General features: G+C 48.8%; 1 protein-coding gene and 1 long non-coding RNA gene across 2 annotated transcripts; one reads left to right on the top strand and one right to left on the bottom strand.

The window, feature by feature from the left end:
* Positions 1-1,436: 1,436 nt before the first annotated feature.
* Positions 1,437-16,226, bottom strand: sh2b1 (SH2B adaptor protein 1). The gene is made up of 11 exons (XM_035397798.1): positions 15,805-16,226; positions 15,442-15,492; positions 12,506-14,607; positions 12,289-12,390; positions 11,596-11,687; positions 11,110-11,195; positions 10,190-10,345; positions 8,598-8,815; positions 5,330-5,504; positions 4,162-4,252; positions 1,437-1,483 (listed from the first exon to the last, which is right to left on the bottom strand). The coding sequence occupies exons 3-11, from the start codon at positions 14,195-14,197 to the stop codon at positions 1,462-1,464; spliced, it is 2,634 nt and encodes an 877-aa protein (XP_035253689.1). The 5' UTR covers positions 14,198-14,607; positions 15,442-15,492; positions 15,805-16,226; the 3' UTR covers positions 1,437-1,461.
* On the top strand, positions 15,245-17,521 carry LOC118216540. Its single transcript, XR_004763027.1, has 2 exons — positions 15,245-15,834; positions 17,045-17,521. It is a non-coding gene; the product is annotated as an uncharacterized LOC118216540 (long non-coding RNA).
* Positions 17,522-19,366: the final 1,845 nt, after the last annotated feature.

The raw sequence follows: 19,366 nt of genomic DNA, 5'->3' as shown, positions 1-19,366 counted from the left end.
ACACGGAGACAGTTTGTTTCAGTATAATTATATTATATCATATTATCATTATCATTAGAAGTCAATGTAGTACCTGAAGCTCTAATCACACACAGAGGAGGACAACATTGTCCACCTCGACACACGGTCCCAACACACAGAGAGAGAGAGAGAGAGAGAGAAAGGCACAAATAGATTCAACGTGAGAAAGAAAGACAGGCACAGATAGAAAGACACAAGCACTAACTAAAAGCAAGGCACAGGACACAGAGACACGAACTCAACGGCGGACAGTGATACGGAGAAGAGGCACAAAAATAAGAGAACGGCAGAGATGGAGAGGGGTGCACAGAATTCTGAGTCAAAGGCACAGGTAGAAAGGTCTTTTAAAAGCGAAAATGAGGGACAGACAGATCAAGTGCGGGGAAGAGATGAAGTGAGGTTAACGGAGAAAAAGGCACAAACAGAAAAAGCTAACTCTGAAATGCTAACGGGGAGAAGGGTGTCAGGGAGTACACAGGGAAACAACGCAAAGGCATTTTAGAACAAAAATATAATTAATACTATTATTCAAAACATTATTATCATTGTTATTATTAATAATAAACTATCTCTTCTGAAAGAAAGACATTCTCTCTCCCTCTTCTGATCTCCTGCCCATAAGCTTTCCTCCTCGCTACCATTCCCACTCAGGATTGACGGTACAGCGAGAGACAGAGAGAAAGAGATAGAGGTACATGTTGCTCCTCTCGATTCGTGTCTTTCCGTTTTTCCTCTATGTCAGTGTATTGTGGCATGCTGTAACGTCAGTCTGTGTATATACTGTGTTCACCTAGTCTCTCAGTGCAGTATTAATGAGCTGTAGTGTCCAGCCAGGGTGCTTAGAATGTCCCTCTCTACAGGTAAAATATAAAAAAATAAAAAAAGGCAAATAATTAGTGCTATTACTTGTCTCTCTCCATCCCCCTTCCTAATTAATAGCTTCTTTAGTTTTCCGTTTTTTAATATTTTCTAACCCTCCCCTCCTCTCTCTCCCCCTCGCTGCATCTTTAAGGATACACATTTTTAATAGTGTTAATATTTTCTTCGCTCCCTCTTGTTTTTTTTCTTATTTTTTACAAAAAACAAAAAAAACAAAAAACAAAATACTGGTTGTCGATGGCTATCGATGGCCTCCTCCCGGCTCCCTTTCGCGGACCTCCTCTCAGAAGAAGGAGTACTGGTTGTCGATGGCTCTGGCCCTCCCTCCCTCTCTCTCTTCCCCCTCCCCCCCCTCCAGCTGGCGGAGGGGCGTCTCTCGCTCCCGCGCCCGTTCCCTCTCCTCGCAATCTTCTGCTCCGCCGCCGCCGCTACCCCCCCCCGGTGCCCCCCCCTGCCACCGCCGCCGCCGTCGCCGCCTCCGCCTCGCTCCCCCGCTCCTGGGGCGGGGTGGGGGGCGGCGGGCGCCCGGGGGGCAGGGGGGGCGGGGGAGGCTGGGGGGGGCTACGGGGTCTGCTGGTCAAGTCTGCGAGGAGAAGAGAGAGAGAGACGGAGTGTGGTAAAAGATTAAAAAAATAAACGAGGGAAAGGAAGAAGGGAGAGTGAATAATACAATGGCTTTGAGCTGATGTACAGAGAGAGAAGGAAACCTACACAATCTACAGGAAACGCACTGTGTGGCGAATAAAAAAAGTCAATATAACACCAATGGCCTGCTTCTACCTGCCAAGCGTAGCTACACACTGGCCACGAATCACAATGGGCCAATCAGACGCAGGTTAGGTTGGCAGATGAACCTACAACGGTCTTTTGTTATTGGTGCATTTCCCCACCAAGCAGCCCAACTACTGCCCATTTTAGCCTGGTTGTTTTTTTTTGCCCTGTTCCCATACTGAAATCTAAATGCAGTTTCCAATTAAAAGCACTGAAACTTGCCTTGCAGTGTAACCTCAGTTATGAACAATGAGAGGAAAGCAAGGGCTTCTGGGTAGTGAGCACAGCAATGAAGAGAGCGATGAACAGGTAGGTATGTGACAGCACATATCTGGAGCGCAGAGGACAGGTAGCCGGTCAACCAGCAGTTTGGTTTACTATAAATACCTCTGTTAAATTACACCAAAATTGCAGGAGTGACACAGTCACAGTCAAGGAGTTTTTGTGCAATTAAGTTGACGTAATATACAGGATAACGTTTCCTTTAAATAGTTGGCATTTATTTTATCTGTAAAATAGTGTTACCAGGGTGAAACTGGGATGGGTAACAAATCTTAAAATGTAATATTGAAACAAGTTAGCGACTTAAAAAAATGTCAGCAAAATTTGCTGAGATTAACAGGTTAAAAAGTACAAAATAATCCATAGGAATAAGTAATAATCCATAACGTAAAACCTGAAGGCCAAATGTGACATTGTACATGTGATATTTTCAATGTTTGCCACAAGCAACCATAATATATTTGAACTGGTGCATTACTATAGATGGCACCACGGCTTAGTGGCTAAGGAAATTCTTACAAGAATTTTGAAAGTTCAATTTTCCCTTGCACAAGGCAGTTCTTCCGTACAAATTGATCACATGCTAAATTTAAAGGACACCATATGCCCCAGATCCAGGTGTCAGCCAAGTAAATGAATGATTTAATGCAAACACAAAAATATTTACTATGAGGTGGCTTATCTGCGTACCTCTCGAAAACAAAGGCAGGTTTCTGTTGATCTGGTTTTGCCTGGTCTGACTAAAATCGGAACGTAAAAGAAACTCCACGTGCAGAGGTCAAAATACGATCACAAAACACTGTCAAAATGCTCAGTGGAATTAGCCAAAAAAAAAAAAAAGAAAGAAAGAAAAAAGGCAGACAAAAATTCAGAACATTCTCTCCTGATAGAGGTTCAGTTCCTATGCTTGATGCTTTTCCATAACGTGCCTTCTCACCATTCTTTGCCATTGCTCTATTGCTCTTTTAAGCTTTGTGTGGCCAAGTTAATTATTCCTGCAGGCCAGTAATGCGTGCTCTTATGTTTTTGGCCAGACAGGTGAACTGGTGGTGAATGGGAACGGTGTTTCTGGAGGTACAGCTAATGCTTGACTAATGGACTTGACTAAAGTCTCAACGGTCTTCATGTTAGCACCTTTAATGATACAGTAAAGATATTACTGCGGTCACTACAGTGAGTATGTAAACCTGAATGAAATATTAGCAAGTGTGGTGAGTGCGAGATCCACACGTATCACTGCTGCCGCACTGTGTGAAGACACAACACAAACACAAACAGGACGTCTGTCTGGGAAATGAAGTAGAGAACGGAGGAAAGCGCACTACGGTGAAGTGATGGCCTATCTCTCCACTCACACTGCAGTGAAAGATCACATCACCGCCCTCCCCTCTCATTCACTCTCTGGCCCATCCGCTGCCTTAGGAAGGGCTGGGTGGTATACCACAACTATATTTATCAAATGCCATCAAGGTCTTAACCACCATATGGTGTATTACTTTTCTTTTCCTCTTTAAAAGAAAAAATAATAATAATACCTGAAACAGTCAGTAAACAAGCAAACTAAATGGGCTGTGTGAAACATTTACGGAGAACAAAATGTAACCGCCGTTATCTATTGGGTGTTGATAAGATAGCCAATCAGCAGCAAGGTCGCGCAGCTTCCATGTGATCACGTGATGTGTTCTCGTCAATCACATGGAGCTGCGAGGCCTTGCTGCTGATTGGCTGTCTTAGGGTCACCCAATAGATGACAGCAGTGACGTTTCTTTCCGAAAGCATTTCATGCGTGAAGCGTGGCTGTTTACCACCGCATCAGGAATAATTAAATAGAAAAACATGAAAATACGCCACACGGTGGCGACGACCGTTATTGCACTGGATAATTATCGACGTAGTATATCGCTCAGCCCTAGTCTCTAAAATAAAGAATCATTCAGTCAATACCTTTCCTCCAGCTGCCTGCCTTTCTCATTGCATTAACCCACTCTTTTCTTCTTCTCGCATACTCCCTCTCACCATTTTGTATAACTGTAGTCCACCAGTTTCCCAAAATCCTTCTCGCCCCTTCCCATAATGCACCACTCCTAAATAACAGGGCATTAGACGAGTGGCCTGTGCTCATGCTCTCGTTTGAAAACGCAGCTGTCACTCCATGTCCTCTCCCTCCCTCCCTGCCGCTCGCTCTCTGTTGTGTCTGGTCTCACTTACACACAGTCAGAGATGGGTGTTGATGGAGAGTCGGGGTGGCGCGGGGTGATGACATCACAGACTGTGGGCCGGCTGCCTGCCCTGTCCCGGCCTGCGAAGATGACCCAACGACAAACAACAGAGACAGCCAATCAGAGCTCTGGTACGCGTGGAGGCAGGGGTAAGGGGCAAAGGAGAGGAAAGCAAGTGGGTGGAGCCATCTCTCTGACAGCCGATGAGAGGGCAGGAGGGGGGAGGGGGTTTATGAGTCAGCGAGGAGCGGCCATGCAGGGTGGAAGGGGAGGGGTCATGCTTGCTGGGAACATGAAGCAACACGATGAAACCACACCGCTAAGAATGCACTAAAGCCAGGCTAAAACACATCAGAAAGGGATCCTCTAAAAAGAGCACAAATCGGCAGACATGCATCGCCAGTGAAGAGCATTTCCCTCCAATCAGGAACAGATTAAGTGCTACAACAGTTTGGGGAATGGAACTGATGTGGTGGCTGCTGACAGAAGCTACTGAACACTGGCTATTAGGGGAAACAGTTAAATTTAGGTAGAAAAAAACAAAACATAAAAAAGAAGCTACAGTTTCAGCCATGGAGAACACAAGCAGAGTTTAAGAATCCTTCTTTTATTAAGGAAAGGGCTCTTTTTTGAAAACACGCTGAATCAGACACGGCAGACGGATGAGCATGCAGCATTCATGTGCCGAAGTGTCAAGAAAAACCTTTCAGACTAAGAGCAGCGCGGGATAATGCCCGATGATCGAATGAAATGACTGCACAGAGTTTCTGACCACCGGTGATATCGACAGCATGCAGTAGCAATGTTATTTTGTGATACACTTGCGCACACTCTTTCACGCGCACGCACACACACGCACACACACGCACACACACGTACGCACGCACGCGCACACAGACATAATGGCACCGATATGACCTGGCCACCGAACACTCACGCTTGTGGGCTGGATCTGTGTCGGTCGGAAAAAAAAATCAGCGGTCGTGTGCTGCGGTCGGTGTCCCTAAACGCAACCGTCTGTTCCTAGCGACCGGGGAGCGCTAACCGCACGCTAACCCACTCCCTCTCTGAGCGCGCGCCGGTCGCACGCTCGCGCCGCCGGCAGGCTGAGGCGCTACGCCCCGCGCTTCACCGCGGTAAAGCCCCCCGCTCTTTACCTGGCTGGCGCACGGCGGTGGCCCCCACGAAGCTGATGAGGGTGACGTCCGAGGCCCCTCCGGACTCCAGGGGAATGGGGTGGACCCGGAAGTGCTCCAGCATGTCGAAGATGGACTGGAACCAGAGGTGCTGGACCCGGCACTGACCGTCCTCGTTCAGGGACAGCCGCAGGTGCTGCAGGAAGGGGTTACAGAGCATTTTAGTGGTTAGCACTGGGGGGAGGGGTTATAGAGCATTTTAGCAGTTAGCACTGGAGGCAGGGGGTATAGAGCATGTTAGCAGTTAGCACTGGGGGCAGGAGGTATAGAGCATTTTAGTGGTTAGCACTGGGGGGAGGGGTTATACAGCATGTTAGCAGTTAGCACTGGGAGGAGGGGGTATAGAGCATGTTAGCAGTTAGCACTGGGGGGAGGGGGTATAGAGCATGTTAGCAGTTAGCACTGGGGGGAGGGGGTATAGAGCATGTTAGCAGTTAGCACTGGGGGCAGGAGGTATAGAGCATGTTAGCAGTTAGCACTGGGGGCAGGAGGTATAGAGCATGTTAGCAGTTAGCACTGGGGGGAGGGGGTATAGAGCATGTTAGGGTTAGGACTGGGGGGAGGGGGTATAGAGCATGTTAGCAGTTAGCACTTGGGGCAGGAGGTATAGAGCATGTTAGCAGTTAGCACTGGGGGGAGGGGGTATAGAGCATGTTAGCAGTTAGCACTGGGGGCAGGAGGTATAGAGCATGTTAGCAGTTAGCACTGGGGGGAGGGGGTATAGAGCATGTTAGCAGTTAGCACTGGGGGGAGGGGGTATAGAGCATGTTAGCAGTTAGCACTGGGGGCAGGAGGTATAGAGCATTTTAGTGGTTAGCACTGGGGGGAGGGGTTATACAGCATTTTAGTGGTTAGCACTGGAGGCAGGGGGTATAGAGCATGTTAGCAGTTAGCACTGGGGGCAGGAGGTATAGAGCATTTTAGTGGTTAGCACTGGGGGGAGGGGTTATACAGCATGTTAGCAGTTAGCACTGGGAGGAGGGGGTATAGAGCATGTTAGCAGTTAGCACTGGGGGGAGGGGGTATAGAGCATGTTAGCAGTTAGCACTGGGGGCAGGAGGTATAGAGCATGTTAGCAGTTAGCACTGGGGGCAGGAGGTATAGATTGCGTTAGCGGTTAGCACTGGGGGGAGGGGGTATAGAGCATGTTAGCAGTTAGCACTGGGGGGAGGGGGTATAGAGCATGTTAGCAGTTAGCACTGGGGGCAGGAGGTATAGATCGCGTTAGCAGTTAGCACTGGGGGCAGGAGGTATAGAGCATGTTAGCAGTTAGCACTGGGGGGAGGGGGTATAGATCGCGTTAGCAGTTAGCACTGGGGGCAGGAGGTATAGAGCATGTTAGCAGTTAGCACTGGGGGCAGGAGGTATAGAGCATGTTAGCAGTTAGCACTGGGGGCAGGAGGTATAGGGCATGTTAGCAGTTAGCACTGGGGGGAGGGGGTATAGAGCATGTTAGGGTTAGGACTGGGGGGAGGAGGTATAGAGCATGTTAGCAGTTAGCACTGGGGGGAGGGGGTATAGAGCATGTTAGCAGTTAGCACTGGGGGGAGGGGGTATAGAGCATGTTAGCAGTTAGCACTGGGGGGAGGGGGTATAGAGCATGTTAGCAGTTAGCACTGGGGGGAGGGGGTATAGATCGCGTTAGCAGTTAGCACTGGGGGCAGGAGGTATAGAGCATGTTAGCAGTTAGCACTGGGGGGAGGGGGTATAGATCGCGTTAGCAGTTAGCACTGGACAGAGCTGGGGGGGGAGTACATTAAATCCAGCTTAATCCATCCATGTTTGCAGAAGATCTGGATCAAATACATATTTGAACTTCAAATTTTGAACAGATTCACCAAGAAAGAACACTAAGCACAGTTAGTGTCACTGTATAATGTCAATGCTATCCTTGCTGTATTCATACCTAACTCACCAAGTACCGACGCAAAATAAATAAACACACTACTACGCTCAAATAATCAGTGTTCCTGATGGTATAAAACATCCAGATCACCCGGTATGGACGTAAATACCCTCAGATTAAAGCCAACAGTCTGCACTTTAACCTCATATCCACCATTTTATTTCAAATCCAATGTGCTGGAGTACAGAGACAAAATAAACAAAAATTGAGTCACGGACATACTTTTGCATTTTGCTGTATGTAAATACCACCATTTAAATATGCATGTTGCAGCACAGGGTGTTATTTTGCTGGTAGTGCAGTTCCATGAGGTTTCAACCCACTGCAAGCGCTTTGTGAATCACATGCAAATTTTTTCTGGTCCTATTGGCAGTTTAACAGATGAAAAAACATCACAATGTCTGCGGATTCCCTTCTCAGACTTTTCTCTACTAGACATACAGTCATGTGCAAGAATTCAGACCAGCATACTGGTGAAAAAAGATGTTTATTTTTCTATTTGAAAGTAATTATAAGCTATTTATAGCCGTCTATAGCGATAGTGTTTCTGACCCAGATCTGGCTCAGGGTTAGGTCATTGGAAGGAAACGGACAATAGAGTTCTGTTTGGATAAGACTTTGTACCTATAATTTTGTACCTCGAAGGCAATTTCCTAATGAAAGTCCAAATTCTCTGATAAAGGCTAAAGCTGAAAAGTTAAGCTATGAACTTTAATAAATCCATTTTCTACCAGAGTATTGTGCCTCCTTTGGATTTTTAAACATTAAATTATTTTAAAAGAAATACAAATGTCACCCTCCGAAGAGACAAACAGAAGTAGGCATTGGTCATTTTAAAAACCAAAGCGTGAGAGTGCTGGGTGGTTCATCTTGTTAAGACACGGCTCTAGTGCATGGATCTGGTCTGGTATCTGCTAATGCACTGTTCTAGTGCATGGATGGGCCCCACAGTCTGGTATCTGTTAAGGCACTGTTCTAGTGCATGAATGGGCCCCACAGTCTGGTATCTGTTAAGGCACTGTTCTAGTGCATGGATGGGCCCCACAGTCTGGTATCTGTTAAGGCATCACCCAGGTAGGGACAGTGGCCAGCATGACAGTATCTCATCACGCATCCCGCTGGTCGACTGAGCGCACTTGCGTTAGCCCTGTGAGCTGTGTGTGAAGAGTCTTCCTCAGACTCGTGTCTGTGTGAGCCTGACCTGTGAGCTGTGTGTGAAGAGTCTTCCTCAGACTCGTGTCTGTGTGAGCCTGACCTGTGAGCTGTGTGTGAAGAGTCTTCCCCAGACTCGTGTCTGTGTGAGCCCGACCTGTGACCTCTCACCTTGGCCTTGCCCTGGAAGTTGAAGGTGAGGACGTACTCGCCGCGGCGCGTCTCGCTCTGGCGCACCAGGAACACGCCGTGGCTGGCCGTCCCGCCCGCCAGCACCAGCTGGGCCGCCTTCAGCCGGGACAGGGTGCCGTGGAACCACTGGCACTCGCTCAGGGGGTGCTCCACCGTCTCCGTCAGGGGCGTGGCCACGTCCGAAAACAGGAACGACCCTGGGAGGGGGGGTGGGGGGGGAGATATGCAAGGTCTGTGTGCTGTAACTGAACAGTGTAAAAATATATCCTAGAGAATAGATACACTAGGGGGGACAGTGGTGGATGGTGGTGCAGCAGGTAGCAATCTGGGTCCCGGGTTTGAATCCCTTCTGTGTGGAGTTTGCATGTTCTCTCTGTGTCCGTGTGGGTTTCCTCCCGGTACACTGGTTCTCTTCCACAGTCAAAAGATATGCAGATAGGCTAGACTCTAAATTGCCCATAGGTATGAGTGTGTGAGTGAATGGTGTGTGTGCCCTGCGATAGATTGGCAGTCTGTCCAGGGTGTATTCCTGCCTCTCGCCCAATGCACGCTGGGATAGGCTCCAGCAACCCCCCGTGATACACTATTCGCTCATCCATTTTGCCTATGTACGCGAGTATCCTGCAATTGGCTACTTGGATCAGATGTCGTTATTGGCTAATGTAGCTAAATGTCCAAGGGGACGATTATTGATAATGGTACTGGAGCATTTGTGATGATGAAATTGGCAGGAAAAAGAAGTTTGGGGCTTTATTGCATGGACGTGTGAAGTTGTTTGTGAATTTGTGAGTTCAGAAGGTACAGAAGTTCATCTTCTTAAGGGCTGAGAGTCTGTGATCATTGCGGTTATTTCTGTAGGAAACCCTGAAAAGGGCTGTATAGGTATGGGGCATGCCGCCCGCCAAGGCGTAACTTGGCGGATGGTATACCTGCCATCCAAATCCTGCAGAACAGTGTAAAGATATATCCTAGAGAACAGTGTACAGATATATTCTAGAGAACAGTGTATAGATATATTCTAGAGAACAGCATAGATATATATTCTAGTGAACAGTGTAGATATATATTCTAGTGAACAGTGTAGATATATATTCTAGTGAACAGTGTATAGATATATTCTAGAGAACAGTGTAGATATATATTCTAGTGAACAGTGTAGATATATATTCTAGTGAACAGTGTATAGATATATTCTAGAGAACAGTGTAGATATATATTCTAGTGAACAGTGTAGATATATATTCTAGTGAACAGTGTATAGATATATTCTAGTGAACAGTACAAAGACATCCACATACTGAATGAGAACAGAACTGCTGCTTGTTTGAGAGTTTGGGCTGCTGCATGGAATGTTTCTGACAGCCTTATGAAGGGCCCGTACATATACATATAGCAACAACACAGCTTTTTATGTGACTGTTAACTGAACGAATACCTCAGTCATATCATATTCTGCCACCAGCCATATCCTCAGTATATCAGCAGCTTATAATCCATAAACACAGTGGCATCCTGAAGAGGAAGACCTTCTCACAGCCCACGGGGCAAGTGCACGCAGGTAACCGCTGTACCTGTGGCATCAGGGGTCTCCGCAAAGGGCGTGCCCAGGCTGGCCCCGCCTCCGCCTAAAAGCCGACTGTCCGATTCGTCCAGGGGGGCGCGGGGCGGCAGCTCCGGGGGGAGGGGTTCCAGCAGCGGGGAGGAGCCACCGACACCCCCGTAACACACTGTAAAACAACGCCGCGTTCAGTTAAGAAGCGTGTAAGGACCGCAATGCACCGTGGACCTGATCCTACTCAACGCTTTCCCAGTAGTGATAAATACAGTTGGCAATCTCTCGTCTGGTGCTGAATGTCGAATAGCCCCAGCAATACCCGCTCTTCAGTAAAGACAAACCGGATCCCCTCTTCTCCTACTGTAAGTAGTGTTACCGTACGCCCATCAGATATACCCACCTAAAACCATGGCTCCAGCAGATCACATGACTGTCCAGTTGTCAATCGAAACGATGAAGTGGGAGGGGCTTTAATACGCAGTACCAGCCAGAGGTGTGCCATTCTAATTCAGACCATTCAGAAAGCCAGCTGGAATTCAGCTCATTAGCTGAACCTTACCGCATTGCCATTCGAATTTGAACTGAATTTGATCCAACATTAGGTCTTTACATGCATACACCTTCATTTTTCACCACCAAACGTGCCTCAGAGCATCACTTACTTCCTAACGTCACATGGTAATGTATACACTGCGTGTTAATATGTTATGTTTTACAATTAATATTAACGTGTCACACGCAATACAATTACAAGATACTTAACGCAATACAATTACAAGATACTTAACACGTACAAGCATACAAAAGTTTTTCAAAAAAGCTAAAACGATGATGAAATATATATAGAGATACACAGCCCACAGGGACACACTGTTCATTTCCCCCACGGCAGAACAGAGCGGCTCGCTGGCCGCCGGGTGCTCTGGGACGGCTCACCTTGAGAGAGGCGGTCGCCGAACTCCGGGGTCCCGCTGATGTCCGTCTGGCCCCCGCCGCACACCCCCTCGATGTCCTCCTGCTCACTGAGACAGGAACGGCCAGCGGCCAAGGTTACGCGTGTGCGCTCACGCGAGCTGACCCGAGCCAGACTCCACTGGGACTACCCCCCCCTCCCCCCCCCCCCCCACACTGCCCCCACCCACCCCACACAGCCGAGCGCCCCCCCCCCCCCCCCCCCCCCCACGCAGCCGAGCTGTCCCATGCCAGTATCCGTTGCACCCCCCCTTCACAGCTGCAAAGGCTGTATCACACAGCAGTCTTAGCAGTCCACATCTGGCATTCACCTCAGGCCCAGTCACAGTACCCATCATCCCCTCTGTTTCTCTCTCGCCTCAGGCCCAGTCACAGTGCCCATAATCCCCTCTGATTCTCTCTCACCTCAGGCCCAGTCACAGTACCCATAATCCCCTCTGATTCTCTCACCTCAGGCATATGGCATTCCTGATGTCGCTCAGCCAGGCCCTCATCTGTACCGCATCTCTGGTCTCGATCACATACTGCACCGGCCCCTCCACCTGAGGGAGAGACAGGGGCCTCTGCTCACCTACACAACCCTCCAGCTCACAGACACTACAGCTCACAGACACAGGCACGGCAGCTCACAGACACAGGCACTGACAGCACACAGACACAGGCACTGACAGAACTTCAGCTCACAGACACAGGCACTGACAGCACTGCAGCTCACAGACACAAGGTCTGACTGCTCAAAGACACAGGCAATGCAGCTCACAGACACAGGCACTGACAGCACTGCAGCTCACAGACACAAGGTCTGACTGCTCAAAGACACAGGCAATGCAGCTCACAGACACAGGCACTGACAGCACTGCAGCTCACAGACACAGGGACTGACAGCACTGCAGCTCACAGACACTGCAGCTCACAGACACACGGCCTGACAGCTCAGACACAGGCACTACCAGCACAAAGATACAGACAGCAGACAGACACAGGCACTGACAGCACAAAGATACAGACAGCACAGACACGGGCACTGACAGCACAAAGATATAGACAGCAGCCAGACACAGGCACAGACAGCAAGCAGGCACAGACAGAGCTACAGCACAGCACAGGAGCTGAACTCAGCACAAGTGGAGGAGGAGGCGATACCTGCAGGAAAAAAGTGTTCTCTTTGTCCGGCACTTCCAGGGCTGTAGTGCTCCTCACATCCAGAATGGAGCCACATGGGATAGCTAGCCGGGGCTTGGAGGACTGCGAGAGGGAAGAGGTTCACTTGAACACGGGAGCTAAAGAACGGGGCAGTTATAATTATGAATACGAACAGCAGACAGGTAGAGCGTTTAATACACCATGCCTGTGCACCCACCTTGGGTGGGATGAAAAACTCCAGGAAGTAGTCCTCCCCTCTTTCCCCTCCCTCTCTCTCTCTGGCCCGCAGGACCAGGCGGCACTTCTGCCAGCGGCCGCCCCGCCAGCCCACAGCGCCCCCTGTGGCGGGGGCGGGAGCGGCGCCTGTCGGCGCGGCGCTGGGAGCGGGGCCGCCCTCGTCGGCGCTGTGATGCAGGTGGTAAAGTCCGAAGGAGAACCCCGAGAAGCTGTGGGTCCCCGAGAACTCGTCCGAGGAGGAGCTGACCGTCACGCCCCCCTCCCGCACCAGCCTCCCGGGCTTCCTGGAGCCGGCGGCGCTGCTCGGGGGGAGCGAGGCGGACGGGGAGAGGGAGGAGGGGGGAGGCAGGAGCGGGGGAGGCGAGCGGGAAAGGCGCAGCTTGTCCAGCCGGTGGCTCCACTTCTCCTTCTCCGCCCCCCCTCCTCCTCCTCCCTCCCCGTTGCTCCTCCGCCGGTCCCTCGCCTCCGAGAGGGAGAGGGAGGTGGCGCTGCTGGAGGAGGACGGGGGCAGGGAGGAGGAGGAGGAGTGGGGGAGGGAGAGGGGGAGGGAGAGGGAGACGGGCAGGGAGGAGGGGGCCTGGGGCGGGGGGCCGGCGCCCCTCTTGCCGTCCTGCACGCCCATGGTGTAGCTGTAGCTGGAGGTCAGCGAGTTGGCGGGGCTGCAGTTCTGCGGCGACTCGCTGGAGGAGCTGCGCCAGTGCAGGATCCCGCGGACGCTGCCCCTCACGCTCCGCCCCACGTTCCGCAGGGAGAACCGCTTTTTCAGTTTGTTCTTGGGGTTGCCCCCCGCGGCCGTACCGTTGCCCTTGACCGCCGAGGGCGTCGCGGAGGGGAAGCTTTTCGGCGCCGGGCACCCGTCCGCGTTCTCCGGAAAGGCCTCCATCTCGCCCCCCTCTCCCTCCTCCCCCTCTCCGCCTTCCTCCAGCGTCGGCCCCGCCCAGCCCTCCTCCTCCTCTTCCCTGTCCCCGCCTCCGGCGGGGGCGTTGCCGGGGCAGCGCCTGACCGTCGTGCCGGGCTCCTCCCGCTTCCCGTTGTTCCCGCCCATGGAGGAGGAGCAGGAGGAGGACGAGGACGGGGGGAGGGCCTGGGCCTGGGCGTAGGGGTCCTGGAAGGAGGAGGAGGATGGCGGGACCCGCGGCCCGCCGCGCCCCTCTCCCGCCCCCCGGCCCGACGCGGGCTTGGGCGCCGCGCGCGGCAGCGCCGCCGGGCACGGGGCGGATGGGGCGGCGTCCGGGGCCAGGGGCGGCGAGGGCTCCTCTTCCAGGGAGGTGGCGTCCGAGTTTGGGACCCAGCCCCCCGCCTCCTTCCCCAGGGCGCCGGCCTCCAGCTCGCTCTCGAAGTGGCGGACGAAGCGGTCGGTGAAGCGGCGGCAGAAGGCGGCGGCCGAGTCGGGCGAGTAGTGCGGGTTCTCCAGCAGGAAGGCGCGGAAGTGGCGGGCGAAGTCGCCGGCGGCGACCCGCGCGTGCAGCTCGCAGAAATCCGTCCAGCTGAGCGAGGGGGAGGGGGAGGGGGTCGGCGTGTCGGACAGGGAGGAGGTGTGGGCCGGGGGAGGCGGGGGCGGCGGGGGCAGGAGGGAGGGGGAAGGGGGCGAGGGGGAGGGAGACGGGGAGGGAGGCAGGGGGGTGGCGTTGGACGCGCGCGGGCTGGGAGGGGTCAGGAGAGAGCCGTTCATGGTTCCTTCAAACTGAACGACGACGGATCGCTGAAATTTCGATCAAGCCTCAAGTGGTTACGGCAGAGTGGGAGGCGGTCGGGGGGGCACCAGCTCCATTCATTGGAGGAATTTACCCAGGATAAAAGATCAATCAGCTTCGGCCAGTCTACTCATTTAACTTAGCGACTCCCTCTATCACACTCCAGCCACTGCCGCATGCAAGGCAAAAAGTACGACTACGTATTTCCACCGACGAAAATGTGCAAACCAGCAAGAGGGACTAAACAAGGGAGGGGAGGAAAGGAGAGAGGGACAGGCAGGGGTGCAGGGACAGGGAAGAGTGTCTGGACTGGCTGACAGTCGTTCGCTGGGATCCTTATCTTTCTTTAGGGCGAGCGAGGCTTCCAGGAAGACAACAAATATAAAATCTGAAAAACAAAAAGCAAAAATAAACATCATTACTTTATCATATAGGTGCACAACTTAATTGCAATATCTGCATATTTTGCAGTAAAACTACATCATTATGAAAGGCATACTGTACATAGAGCATATAATATATAACGATATTTTATATCAGCGCCAGCGGTTTTACGAGACACGACAGTTCTATCATTGCTGACATTTACTATTTAAATTTTTATCTGAAGCATATGGAGTATGAACAAATTCGGAAAAAATACATGACATTCACAGATTGGCCGCGAACATTAATTGCATCCATCCTTTCATCAATTAATAGTGAATTTCGTCATCATTACCAGTAAATTTACCTAGTTAGCATCCATCTTACATTGTATCGGTGCAAAGGAATAATATATTCTTGTAAGACTAGATAGCATGTTTAAATATAAAACCTGCTAAAAATATTTAAACACCACTGGTTACATTAGCCAACGTTCTCTATGCAGTCCTCCTGTAAACACATAAACTAACGGTTTACGCACAAATCTAAGCATTTGTTCCTTATCACGTTGGTAAGCAGTGTCTTTAAAATATTAGACGGTATACATCTTGCTAGCCTGCTTGCTGGCTGTGTTGGAAACGGCATAGATAACCGTAAGCGTTAGCTAACTAGACTAGCTAGTACGCAACATCGGCGTTCTGTCTAGCTTGATAATAAATTACCGTTATACCAGACGTATTTTCAGAACCGTATATATTTGGAAATGGTGAATATACCAATACTAAGCTACGTATGACGCTGTAGTATATACGGTTAGCTAGCCGTCGGCGATTCGGCTAATACCGAATTCACTTACCATTGTCGGCTCCGTTGACAACTCGAGGCCGCTGCTTCAGGGGGAAAGCGACTGGGAGACGAGGGAAAGAGAGATAGACGACAGGGAATTAGAACATATGTATGGCCTTAATAACTTATAGCACGGGTATCTCTGTATACAAACGTATTTGCACTATTATACGATTTGTTAAGCGAGATTACTGGTTAGCTATCTAGCTAACAAGTCGGAGAAAATAAATGCGAGCTTGCCAATAAAACAAGCCATTTAGCTGCTAACTGCTAGCGAATTATTTCAACCTGCCACTAGCATGCTAGCTTAGCTGAGAATAAGGTAACGTAGACTAACGTTAAAACAATAGTAGCAAGCAAGTGTTTTGCTCACCCTCCTTTTCTGAACGCCTCAAGCAAGAAGGTAGTTATTCCTTTTGCGGCGTACCTAGTTGGCTAAAATTCAACTGATGTTGTCACTGGCTAGCTTGCTATCCATTAATATTATTAGCTGGCTATTAGTAGCTAGCTATTAGCAGCTGGATAGCTACCTTGCTATTAGCTTGCTAGCCAGCTATTATAATTTTGCTTTAGGATTCATATTTTTTATTTCTCTCATTTCGTGTTTGTCCCCGCCTTCTCTATTTCCTCCTTCCAATTTAGGTTTCAACCGTTTATTTAACCGTTTTATTATTATTATTTTATTATTGTTGTTGCTGTGAAAAAATATGTATATTTCTCTGCCTCCTGTTCCAGTCTACGTCTCTCGCGATATAGTGGGAGAGAAGACAGGCAGAGGGAAAGGGGAGAGGAGGGGGATTTGAATGGGGGGAAAACTTTATTGAGGATGGAAGAATTGTGGATTGATGATGGAAGTACTCAACCTAAATTATCGGGAGCTTTGCTCTAATACAGACATGTAACATGGCCCCCTAATCTGTTGCGGTCCTGCATCTCAAGTAGAGTTTATGCTAATTTTTATATGCCAGCAAACTGACTTCCCTTCTTCTGTACGTATGAAAATCTTCGGTTTTGCGTCATGCCATCCACAAGATCTAATCTTTATGTTAGATATTTACTTGTGAATCTAAATTTTTAAAAAACAGGGCAATGTAAGTTGTTTGGTCAGACATTTCCAAACTCATCGCAAATGGAATTTATTATGGCTATCGTTTCCATAAATGTCAGGTGAAACAATTGAGCCAATGTAACTAAAACCTATACACAGTGGTGGGAATGTGCATTTCGTAAATCTAATAAGCATTATCTAACGTACTTTGACGTGAGGCTGAGAAGTTAGGGGCACCAGTTGAGTCCCTGAAAACTTGAGGAGCGGGAACAGGGTGCATTTCTTGCTGCTGAATCTCCTTTGGTTGATGTATAAAATGAAAATCCGGGTAGAGAAGCTTGATTGTACACTTAGTGACCTACAGAATGCAAGGATAGCCAGCATCCTTGTGCCAACCGCCAGGCAGTCACAATGTTGTGCTTATCTATATTTTATGGTCTCTTAAGTGTACAGTGGTGCCAATTCTAAGAGTATTTGAAATGGTGTTGTTGTGTAATCCTCTGCTGGATTATGTTTTTACTGTATTACACTGTTTTTTTTTTACACGCATTCTCTCTCTTTTAAGAGCCACATATGTGTTCAAGACTGAGGGAGAAATGGCAGATGGCCATTTTCTAAATTCATCATCTGTCTCCAGAGACCGGGGGATGGACGAGCCCGTCCTGGAGCATATTCCCCACAGGCCAGGGCCTCAGCAGCATCCCACATGCATATTCTATTACATATACTGCTCTGCTGTCTACACAAAGCCAAATTCAGTTTTTGAAAGAATGAGACTGCCTTTGTTAATGAATTTAGGGTGGAAGACTTAATCAGTGTGTGTGTGTGTGTGTATGTGCGCATGCGCCATTTGACTTTACTGACAGCCTATGCTTACTGCGTGACTTGATGTTCATGGCTGTGGACAGCTGATACTTAATGAGAATTTTACCTTATCTGATCTGTGTTCTGTAGTTGTTTCAACGACCTTCACTGTGCAATTATTGTACGTCACTTTGGATAAAAGCGTCTGCAAAATAAAGTGTAATGTGCAGTAATGTAATTTAATGTGTGTGTGTGTCTGTGTACCCTTTAGCAGTGTGACTCATTCAGTGTGCATATGGTGTTGTGACTCTCATTGCTGTGTGAATTGGTGGTGAACCTCTGTCAGTGTGGCGTGATTCGGTTGGTGTGGATGCGTGTGTTTGTGCCTTACAGTGCGGTGTGATTCAGTTGGGAATCTCTCAGTGTTGCGCGAATCCTTCACTGTTTGTGCTGCGGCAACTGGGTGCTCCGTGACTACACAGCATATGCTGCCGGGACTCCATCTGTCAGGTGATTGACATGTTTCAGGATAAAACTATCACAGTGCAATGATGTCCACTGCACAGATAAAGAAACATCAGAGTCAGGTGATTGCAGCCTATTATTCAATAACTGCCAGATATCAGTCAATTAACCAGTCAGAATTTTATTAATATTTAGCATTTCATTTGGCAGCTTTGAGTTTGCATCACTGAAAATGAGTGCCATTGTAACATTATATTACATTTAATTGGCAGATGCTTTTATCCAAAGTGACGTACAATAAGTGCATATCGAAGGTCATTGGAACAACTACAAAACAGATCTGATAAGGTACAATACTCATTATGTAACAGTTATCCATAGCCATGAACATCAAGTCCAGTTCACACAGTAAATAGCCTTGGAGAGAAAGTTATGAAAAAGGCAAAACAGAATAGAAACATTTTAATTCTACAATATAAAGGTAGTGTGAATGATAAAAGCGTGGGCTCAAGTGTCACCAAGTGAGGACAAGTTTCAGTGCACTACACTTGGCTGTTAGCACTGGTATGATGTCAACCCAGTCCTCTGTTGAGGAATGACGTTATGTTGCAAAAGCTTACAGTTTGTACAAAATAAACAATATCAATTTGTGTAGTGTCAGATGTGTTTGTTTAAGGAAATACTTTTAGATTTAGTTTTTCCTTCTATCGTCAGAATTACCTGAGCCAACCCACTCTGTGAAAATGATGATTTATTGGATTTTTCCAGACTCGTTTAGGTTAGTCACCTAATCAAAGCCGGTTAATTTCTTTCATATTATGAGTGCCTTCAATCATAGAAGATTTCAACTGAATTTAAAGTTTTATTGCTGTAAAATCCGGTCCCAGAAAGCACAGGTCCACAGTTTTGCCAGTATATAACATATTGACAGTTGAATGGACCAATTATCTTGCATGAACCTACACTGCTTGCCAGCATTGTGCTGTGAATACTGGACATCATAGCTGCTGTTCTCTGAACCCTGGCAGCAGATACTTCATGACTGTGGGAGACTGAGGTCCCACATTCAGTAATCCCTGCTCACACCATGCTTCGTCTCTGCTGCCTGGGTTTAACAGTGTGACTGGCTCAGTGCTTTTTCACTGGACATTCACAAACAGGTCCACCGCATAGAAATGATGAAGGTGCTGATGATTATTCATATTAGTGTACTGTTATTAGCAGATTTACAGATGCAGTTGTCGCTCACTCAGCGTTATGTTCAATGCTCAGTTGGATAGCTCTATAAGGCGCGCGTCTTTATGATGCGTCACACAACGCAACGTCAAGTCCTTCTATGGAAACGCACATCCGTTAAAATTGCCGTTTAATTTTGGCATAACGCTCGGTGATAAATTAAGTGTTGGCTGGGCAAATCCCACACATGTACTATACCGAGAATTTAGTCAAAATACAGCTGATGATTTACTGAAGCTTGATTATGTACCCTGTTCAGCACTAGATTGGCGTTGGTCCACAGAAGGCTTTCAGTAACAAGCTCTGTTCCTTAACCATGACGGCACACAGTCAGGCACAACAATCATCTCCTATTGTGACATCTGAAGGTTGAGAAGAATAG

This window comes from Anguilla anguilla, chromosome 17 (genome assembly GCF_013347855.1).
Source record: "Anguilla anguilla isolate fAngAng1 chromosome 17, fAngAng1.pri, whole genome shotgun sequence".
NCBI classification, from domain to species: Eukaryota; Metazoa; Chordata; class Actinopteri; order Anguilliformes; family Anguillidae; genus Anguilla; species Anguilla anguilla.
Note: the sequence above shows the minus strand (reverse complement) of the source record. Positions and strands in the feature narration are given on the sequence as shown.

Excerpts from the sequence above, each read along its gene's own strand:
- sh2b1 (XM_035397798.1), bottom strand. The coding sequence starts at position 14,197 with ATGAACGGCTCTCTCCTGACCCCTCCCAGCCCGCGCGCGTCCAACGCC. Across the intron at positions 11,688-12,288 it reads AGAACACTTTTTTCCTGCAG|GTGGAGGGGCCGGTGCAGTA; the intron begins GTATCGCCTCCT and ends TCTCTCCCTCAG. Across the intron at positions 8,816-10,189 it reads GGAGACCCCTGATGCCACAG|GGTCGTTCCTGTTTTCGGAC; the intron begins GTACAGCGGTTA and ends CCCCCCTCCCAG.